The 10,356-nt window shown below is 37.2% G+C and overlaps 1 protein-coding gene across 1 annotated transcript in view; it reads right to left on the bottom strand.

Annotated features, from left to right (window-relative positions):
• The window catches only part of LOC106873574 (uncharacterized), a 16,501-nt gene extending 6,801 nt beyond the window's left edge, over window positions 1–9,700 (bottom strand). The window contains exons 1-5 of the mRNA XM_014921005.2: window positions 8,220–9,700; window positions 6,351–6,477; window positions 5,012–5,177; window positions 1,886–2,885; window positions 1,498–1,615 (exon numbers count right to left, since the gene is read on the bottom strand). Coding sequence (XP_014776491.1) covers window positions 1,498–1,615; window positions 1,886–2,885; window positions 5,012–5,177; window positions 6,351–6,477; window positions 8,220–9,202 — 2,394 coding nt within the window. The 5' untranslated portion in view covers window positions 9,203–9,700. The remainder of the gene's footprint in view (window positions 1–1,497; window positions 1,616–1,885; window positions 2,886–5,011; window positions 5,178–6,350; window positions 6,478–8,219) is intronic.
• Window positions 9,701–10,356: the final 656 nt, after the last annotated feature.

The following is a 10,356-nucleotide window of genomic DNA, read 5'->3' as shown; positions in this document are numbered from 1 at the left end:
TGGCTTGTGCGGGTGGCACATAAAAGACACCATTTCGAGCGTGTGACACGTAAAAGCACCCACTACACTCTCTGAGTGGTTGGCGTTAGGAAGGGCATCCAGCTGTAGAAACTCTGCCAAATCAGACTGGAGCCTGGTGTTGCCATCCGGTTTCACCAGTCCTCAGTCAAATCGTCCAACCCATGCTAGCATGGAAAGCGGACGTTAAACGATGATGATGATATATGAAAAGGAGACAAAAAGTTGGTTGTCCTGGCAACAAGTGAGACACTTGTCTTGGCAGCAACTATCAAGACACTTGTCCAATGTTCCATACAACAGGACTGAACCCAAAACCACATGGCTGGTAAGCAAACACTACTTAACAATTCAGCCAAAAACGATCTAAATGCAAACTCATAAAGCTCACAGATATGTATCAACACAGAACTCTATAACGAAAAGAATCCAAAGAGACTTATGTAGTTTGCGTTGAAAAGACTTATGTAATTTAGTACAATCAACAGAAAGAGTGCAGTGAACTTGCTGTGGGGGAATTGAAAATCCAACATTTCGGATTGAGTTCTTCTTCAGGAAAAAGTTGACAGGAGAGAAATTCAAGAAAGAGAGCAGAGCATTACATCCTCTCTCTCACAGCAGCTTCTCTAAACTCTTTTTGTCGATTTTACCATATAAGGAATAGACTTATACACAGATGGAAAGTATCACAAATAACAGAAAAACTACACAGAAGCTAAAACATACACATACACTTATGTTAACTCTTTTGATACCAACCCACATGAGTCCACCCCTGCTGGTTCTATAATACAAAGTTCCTGTTTTCAGGTGATCTAAGTCAAAGACTTCCATCTAAATTTCTTGTTAATTTATGTTCCTAACACCAGCTTAATAATGACTTTACTAAATTCTTCATTATTTTCAAAATTAATTGAGGTAAAATCAGAATATCTCAACAGAAATATAACGAGTGGCTGTGTGGTAAGTAGCTTGCTTACCAACCACATGGCCCCGGGTTCATTTCCACTGCGTGGCATCTTGGGCAAGTGTCATCTACTATAGCCTTGTGAGTGGATTTGGTAGACAGAAACTGAAAGAAGCCCGTCGTATATATGTATATATATATATATATATATATATGTATGTGTGTATGTGTTTGTGTGTCTGTGTTTGTTCCTCTAACATCGCTTGACAACCGATGCTGGTGTGTTTATGTCCCCGTAACTTAGCGGTTCGGCAAAAGAGACCGGTAGAATAAGTACTAGGCTTACAAAGAATAAGTCCTGGAGTCGATTTGCTCGACTAAAGGCGGTGCTCCAGCATGGCCGCAGTCAAAAGACTGAAACAAGTAAAAGAGACATCTATAACAATGAACCTACAAAAACACACAACATATGTACTGCATATATACAAATGCTGGCACCAGTGATACTAAAGATGGTGATTCTGCAATTAATAATATTAATTTGCTAACATTACGTAAAATAAATGTCTTACATATGTGCTCTCATAGTCACAACGAGCCGTGTTCTTGAAGGCGTTGGCAACATAAAAATCAGCAGGGCACTGGTCTACATCCAAATAATTGATGTCGACATCAACTGTAACAACTCCCCTGAAATTAAGAAAAAAAAAGGGTGGAAAAATTAGTAAATGATATTTACAAGGGTTGAACTGAAGAGGTGAAGAGAAAGAGAGTGAAAAGATTAGTTAAAATATACTTATAGATTAACTAGAAGAGGACTACAGATTAGTAAGGAGCTATGGATAGGTATAGACTAGTAAGAATGAGCTGTAGATTAGTAAAAGTGCCAATAAAGATTAGCAAAACTGCATCTAATATTCCATCAAATATGGTAGGTTAATTAGCAAGGAGGCAACTTACTTAAATTCAATTTGAGTCTTCAATGTATTCATTCCAAAGAATGGAACAACATAAGTGAGAACCCAAGCATCAACTCTGCCATCACACTTAAAGACAGGACGTAACCATTCTCCATCTTCATATTTTGGTGCATGGTATGTGAGTGGGTAATACTCAAATCTAATCAAGCTGGATCCATTGATATCTGACCGAATCATTGGACGAGTTATAAATTTTTCCAGTGATTGATAGTTAGTTGCCCAACGAGATTTCATGTCTGTAAACCAGCGCTTATTTGTGTAACGCTCCTTGAAACCAGCAAAATCAATTACTCTGGCAATTGTTTTGTCACCAGTCTTCCAAGCAAATGGACCAAAATATTCTCGTGTTACTTCATTAACATATCGTGGGTCAGTGTTATTTCTGGGTGATATCCGGTATTTGTATTGGTCAAAGAATACACCAGCACCAACGATCTTGAAGTCACCCATGACAGTAGCAATAACCTCTCCATACATCTGGGTATCGTGTAAGCGTCGATCACCTCGAAGAATACCAAATTCTTCATACTCATCAACATTTTGAAGAAAATTACTAATAAAGTGAGCCAGCCTCAGAGCAGTACGTCCTTGTGATTCAAACTGCTTCTCGGCACCGAACCCGGCATCTCCTGGAAGAAGCAATTGGTTTGCTGTGAGGCTTGCACAGTTGTCTTTGTTTGTGTTTTCTTTACGTTCAAGGATGTCTCGCATTCTCATCCACATGACATTATCAAAGAGATCGCGTTTCTTACGAGAAAGGAGGTCTTCTTTTGGAACATGCCGCCTATATCTACTGGACAGTAATGGAATGAAATCTTTTGAAGTGTATTTTTTATTTGATTGAAGCCATCTGAGACTCCTGTGGGACTGAGGAAATATGATTTTCAGAAATTCGTCTTTCTCAGAACTAAAAGATGATATAGACCGTTTCTTCACATTTTCAATAATAACAGGGTTCTTCTTTGGGATTACCTGGGAAACTAGAAACAAAAAAGAAAAGAAAAAATTAAGTGAATTTTTATCATTGTCCCTATTATCATCACTAAACATCTATCTTCCATGCTGGCATGGGTTAAACAAAAAGACAAACTACACTGGTTGTTTAACTAAAAAAAGATCAGTATTCTTTCAGCCAAGATGTACTCAAATGTACAACAGTCCAATCATAGCTTAATTGGCTGAAACTTCGAAGTCACTGTCAGTACAAACACTATTCTTGAACCTGAAACCAAGTGGTTGGGAAGCAAACTCCCGAAGCTCACAGCTATGCCTGCAACCATTCTTAAGGTTGAAATTAATTATATTATTATTATGAGGTGTTTATCAGCATTTCATCTATCCTTATGCTCTGAGTTCAAATTCCACCAGGGACAACTTTGCCTTATACTTTTTTTAAATTTCAGAAGAAAAGCCAGCTGCCCCACACTGTAAACTAGACATCAAAACAGACGCCCTGCTATGGTAGCAAAAGCACATATATATATATATATACACACAGTGGGAAAAATATAGAGTAATATACTGGTGAATGAAATAGCGAGATAATTAAGATCAGAATTAAAATACACAGAGTGGGATAATTTAAAACGAAAATACACGATCCACAAGTACAGGTATATACATTACCATAATATTTCTGTACAGAGACGCATTAGTATTCACACTAATTTGAATAAAGAAAGACTACAAACTGGGCTAAATATGTAACTGCAGTTAAGTTGTAGAACAGGGCTTGTCAGTATCACCAACGTTGTCTTCAGGTTGCAGGCAAACTTCCAATGATGGGTCAGAAACCAGATTCTCAGCTGATGAAGTTGCACTACGAGAGAGGTCATTTTTAAAGACTTCTTCAAGTGTCATCTGTCTTATTAGCATAGGTTTCTGTCTAATCAATGTCTTTTTAATTGAGTAAACTCCCATAATCAATTGCTCACTGATAAATGCACGTTGTTCAAGACCAGCCATTAACTGATCACAAGTTTTCATTATATTGTCTATGGGAATTTTTTCACCTGTGTCCTCTATGTCATTGTCACTACTGTCTTCATTCTTATCCGTATTTAACATCATTTCAGCAATTTCCCCATCTTTCAAGGAATGCACAACAGGTGCATCACTGTCAATGTTTAGCATTTCTTCAATGTCTGCTTCTTCTAGATCACTTACACTTCCACAAGATCAACTTTTCATGTTATGAGTTTTGATATCATCATCATCTCATTAGTGACACAAAATCCTCCAAACTAGTTACCTATAGGGTTGTTTTCATTAAACATTGTTATTGACCATATTCTGTGCCAGACATTTGTTACTGTTGATTTATCAATATAATTACAAGCGTTTGGAACTACATAGATGGCATCCTTAACAGTGAACTCTTTCAGGGAGTCTTGCATTCTCACTCTTTTGTTGACTGCATCAAACACACACTTCATAAAATTATTTTTATAGTTGCTCTTCATGGAGTGTTAAATTCCTTGGTCTCAAAGCTGTAAAACAGATGTCACATTTGGAGGCAACTAAATGCTGAAAGCATTACATTTCACAAGAACTTCAGCAGGGAGATGTGCAGAGCAGTTGTCCAGGAACAATAGAATTTTACAGGTTTCTTCCAGTCCAGCTTGTGCTGCTGGTACACCCATTTCGATAAGTGTGCTAACAATCTACCAGTTCGCAATAATCATCATTGTCATCATCACCATCGTTTTAACGTCTGTTTTCCATGCTGGCATGGGTTGGACGGTTTGACTGAGGACTGGCGAACCAGAAGGCTGCACCAGGCTCCAATATGATCTGGCAAGGTTTCTACAGCTGGATGCCCTTCCTAATGCCAACTACTCCAAGAAATAATAATAATCCTTTCTACTATTGGCACAAAGGTTGATTACTTTGACCCCAATGCTCAACTGTTGCTTATTTCATTGCCCCCCCCCCCCCAAAAAAAAAAGATGAAGGGCAAAGTTGAACTTGGTAGCATTTCAACTCAAAACATAAGACTGGAAGAAATGTCATTAAGCATTTTATCTGCTGTGCAAACAATTCCGCCAGCTTTTGCTGCCATATAAATAATAATAAGATAAACGAAATAACAAATGAGTTTTCTTACAATCAACTTTGAGGCAATCAAAGCCATTTTCATATTCTTCTTTTGTAGCAGCTTCTATTTCTACTCCAAGGAATGGTCCATCATGCCACCAGGGATATTTGTATCCAGGTAAGCATGCACACATGTAACCACCACGTCGGAAACCAAAACCACTCAATGGTTCACACTGAAAGAAAATACATATCAGTTTATTATACATGCATATATGTAAACATACATACACACACACACACACTAGCTGAGTATCCTGTCCTTGCTGGGCAACTTTTAAAACACAATACCTTGGCAGAGCTTTGGGAAAGCACACTCACATAAGCTGGATTTTTCTCTATTTTCACAGAGATTTTTCAAATTTTTTTCCATTACACCCTTTACAAACGATGAAATATAAGCTTTTTATGAAAAAATTTTTTGGAAAATGCATGAATCTTCCTTCCCCACTTTCAGACTGATTTTGATCAATTTCTTTTTTTTTGGTCCTATGCACTTATAATGGGAAATGCAATTTTGGTAAAAAAAAAAATAAAATAAATAAAAAATAAATTAAATTTTTGGGAAAATTTATAAATTTTTTTCAAATACCACTCCCCCACTGAGTTCCAATTTTGGACAGTTTTGTTGCCTTGAAGGTTTGAAAAAGGAAAAAATTTTGAAAATGGCAATCTCCATTTCCTTTATTTTCAGACAGAGAATACGACATAATACTGAAATCTTCAATTTTTTCATTAACCTTTCTTTCCCTTCCATAAATCCTGGTTCAATAATAGTATGAGTGAGGAGTCTAAGGTGGGTCGTATCTGAGCGTGTGTATGTTAAATAAAATAAGATAACAAGACCAAAGCAATGTGATATTTCTAAGACATTTATAAAGAAGAAGGTGGTCTTACAGCTGTTTCAGCAAAATAAATGATATCCCACCATCAGAGACGAGTTAAGAGAAAAATCTCTTAATTCATCTCTGATGATGGGATAACATTTATTTCCCTGAAACAGCTGTAAGACCACCTTTCTATTCATAAATTGTCATGGCCTTGTTATCTTATTTTAGTTAACACACACCTATGTATAATTGTCATCATCAAATGTCTGTTTTCCATGCTGGCGTAGTCTGGACAGTTTGACCAGAGCTGGTAAGGCCAGAGGCCACACCAAGCTCCATCATCTGTTTTGGCATGGTTTCTACAGCTGGATGCCCTTCCAATAAAATCAAAGTTGATGATGAATTTGAGGAGTAAACTTGGTAAATCTCAACACATCATACATCTGTCACCAGTATTCTTCTCTCAAACCCTCACATTTCCTTGCATTTACTCAAAGACTTTAAATGAATAATTCTCACTAAAGTGGTGGGTTTGCATCGAGCTGTGTTAGCAAAATAGTTTGGTGGGGGATTTCCTTCAGATATTGGACATGGGTTAAAATCAATACGTTCAAATTCCAAATCAATAGTTGTAACAGCCACAAATCTAAAAGAAAAAAAATATAACAAGAGAGTAAAATAAAATACAATAAACAAATAAAACAAAAGCAAATCTTGCAATTTATGGAATTATGGATTTTTTTCTTAAGCATTGGAAGACTACACTCTTTGTCTTGAGCAAGAAACTTCATTTTATGTGATTCCAGTCCACTCAACTGGCAAAAATGAGTTCTACCTGGAATCCAAAGGCCCAGCCCCAGTCACATTCAGTTGTGTCATGCTGAATCTCCGCATATTTGTGGAGTACTCGGCCACTTGCATGTTAATTTCATGAGCTGGCTGTTCTGTTGATTGAATCAGCTGGAACACTTGTTGTAACTAACAGAGTGACAGTTTTAGACACACACATATATATTTTTTCTTTTGCCTGTTTGTCATTTGACTGTGGCCATGCTGGAGCACCACCTTTAATCAAGCAAATCGACCCCAGGACTTATTCTTTGTAAGCCTAGTATCTATTGTATCGGTCTCTTTTGCTGAACTGCTAAGTTACGGGGACGTAAATACACCAGCAAAAATGGTGGAGGGGAGGGGACAAACACAGACACACAAACATATACACACATAAACATATATATGTGATGGGCTTCTTTCAGTTTCCATCTACCAAATCAACTCACAAGGCTTTGGTAGGCCTGAGGCTATAGTAGGAGGCACTTGCCCAAGGTGCCACGCAGTGGAACTGAACCCGGAACCATGTAGTTGGTAAGCGAGTCACTAACCACACAGCCACTCCTGTACCTATATATATATATATATATATATATATATATATACACACACACACATATATAACTTACACAACTTGATGCCAGCACAAACCAGCCAGTCTTGACTCCATTTATGAAGATACTTTAGGAACAATTTGGAGTTGTTTGTTATATTTGACTTGAGCTTAAAATTCTGATGCTGTGCATTGCCTCTAAGCATAACACGAAATACACCATCATCATCATTGTTTAATGTCCGTTTTCCATGCTGGCATGGGTTGGACGGTTTGACTGAGGTCTGGAGAGCCAGCAGCTGCACCAGGCTCCAATCTGATCTAGCAATGTTTCTACAGCTGGATGTCCTTCCTAACACCAACCACTCCGAGAGTGTAGTGGGTGCTTTTTACATGCCATCAGCATAGGGGGCTAGACAGGTGGTCCTGTGTCGATCATGTTCGGATAGTGCTTTTTACATGCCACTGGCACGGGAGCCAGTCAGCGGGTACTAGCATCAGCCACTTCAGGTGTCCGGTGCAGAAACAAATGTTGCAATTTGCTACTACTTCCATGTTCGTGTTATATCATATCATCCATCATTTAACATATCATACTCTTTTGTAAAGGGTTCAACCAAAATGCCATTTTTTTTTCCTTTCCTCTTTTGGCGAACTGTGCACAACTTTGATTCTTGTGTGCTTTTACATTCTGTCCATCACTTCTCGAATATTAAATCGACTTGTAATCTCTCACGTTGTCCATCTGTACATCTCTTATTCCCCCACGTTCTATTTTTCAAATATAGATAGGTAGGTTAGATATTCAGGAATCTCAAAGTGGGACAGTTCGACTAACATTCCAGTGTACCCAAAGTAAAATAAAAGCGTCGTTAATTTCAAGTGAAATCATACAGCTATAAACTCGATTCTAATTATCTAACTAAAACTTAATTCGCCTTTGTATATTCTTAGAAACACAAGATATGAAAGAGAGAAATATAATATAAATATAATATACTTACTGAGGTCTTCTTAAATGAGTAAAGTTCGAATATCGAGGCATAAACTCAACAACAGGAGATGTTGCACTAACAATCCATTTATTTGATCGTCCACAATCAAAATAAGGATCGGTGAAGGTAACAGGAAGGATGGCCATTTCTTGACTACCCGGTTGAGGTGGGCCAAAGAAAGAGGATACTTGGAAAGTGTCAGTAAGAAATTCACCAGTCTTTTCTGATCGTCGAATACCAACATTGTAGGTATATTTCCTCAGTGTGTCCGAATTACTGTCGAGATCAGGTAACCATTTAGAGTACCAAGGGCTGTGTTTGTAGGCAGGGTTGGTATAATTATGACTTCGACCGGCTCCAAAATCGTGAATGTCAATCGTATTGTTTGTAGGTTCCCGCAACCAATTTGTGGGTTCGTTGTAGTCATCCACTCGCCAAGCTTTGGGGCCAAAAAGGGGTAAAGTACCGTTGATTTTCAACGTCGTGTACCAATTAGGATACGAACAGTTGTTGTCAAAGAACAGTCCACTACCATTTATCATACTAATTCCAGCAGAAACATCAGCGGCCAAAGAGAAGTAGATGTATTCAAAACCTGGTTGTCTACCTAAGGCCTCGCTCTTGTTAAGTTCCTGATAGATATAACTGTAGTAAAATGCCCTATTAAGGGCCAAGTTGTGAGCGTGCAACAGAGAAGATCTGTTCGTGTAATAAACAGTTGACAAGAAAGTATTATAACGAGGTACTTGAGATATAACACCTTTTTTTCGATCGTTATCCAAACGAAGATCTGTGTAGTGTTTCGAACGACAATTTTCTCCAGTTACCGATGTAAACTTATCCATTATTTCATCGAATTTGTCCTTTGGAGAAAGTTCAAAAGGTTTTCCATTACTTGTAGAATCACTCCAAGTAAATGAAAATACTAAAATACAAACAAATATCACAATTACCGAACTGGGAAACCCAATACAATTCGGCCTTCTCTTCATTCTTTCCGCCTTTTTCTCCTCTTCTTTTGTAACTTATTTTCTTTTACAATACAATATTTATCCCGTTAAACGTTTTACAGTTAATAACTACATCAGTAATATAAAACACCTTTGCAGTACACACCTTGAAATACCTGAAACAAGTTCAAAATGGCTTCTGGTTATTAAAAAAAAATATAACAAAGAAATGAATATAGCGGAAAAAAGCAAAAAAAAAAAAGCAGCCACAACAATGTCACCAACCGCCTTCAATAGGTGAGTAACGATGACCTACTAATCAAGTGGCAGGTGATAAAATAGGTTTCATTCTAAATCAATCAGTTTCAGAAAACAGTCCACCGAAAAGTAAATGTCGAAGCTCCTTTAAATGTTACCAGTCTTGTCTTGTTTTATCTTCTGTTTTTAAATAATGTGTATCCAAACTTTCTGTTCAGGATGAGGACGACGTTTATGAAATACAACAGTTTGTCATTAGTAAATATTCACCTGTGTCCGATGTCCAACAGGTGAAAAGAAGACAGGAAGTAAAGGAGAAGTCCCCCTCCTCTTCCTGTCAACATACATTACTCCATATATAAGGTACCCGAGAAAAAAACATTATAAAAAAACTTATGTGGGGTTAAACTTCGTGGTGTGCGACCAGTTGCGCGTAAATAAATGTTTATTAATTTAAAATGGCAATGTTTTGAAAGATGTACAAGTCTATATGTTATATATGGAAATAAAAGTATTTTATACGCTAGTGAAAAGATATACGTATTTAGCAGACGCAACAAAGTGACTCAAGGGCCGAGAGTTTCGTGTATTGGCACTCGACTCTTTTGAGTCACTGTTGTTTCTGCTAAATATTAATAATATACTAATATACATATCCTCATATCTTGAGTTCTATTTTTCCTGTTCGCATCACCATTTATATATATATATATATATATATATATATATATGTGTGTGTGTGTTAGATATTTTATATATATATTAAATAGATTTTATATATGTATAAACAAATACATATATTATGTATGTATAATATTTTAAAGCTAGATAATTTACACACGCACATTAGATGTACGCACTTATGAACACAGACTTAAACAAATGTCGCCCACCCTCCTCCCACGTGCGTGAATGTGTGACTAATTACAGAATGAGGT

Source organism: Octopus bimaculoides, chromosome 19, assembly GCF_001194135.2.
Source record: "Octopus bimaculoides isolate UCB-OBI-ISO-001 chromosome 19, ASM119413v2, whole genome shotgun sequence".
Lineage (NCBI taxonomy): Eukaryota > Metazoa > Mollusca > Cephalopoda > Octopoda > Octopodidae > Octopus > Octopus bimaculoides.
The sequence above is the reverse complement of the archived record's forward strand: the minus strand, read 5'-3'. Positions and strand labels throughout refer to the sequence as shown.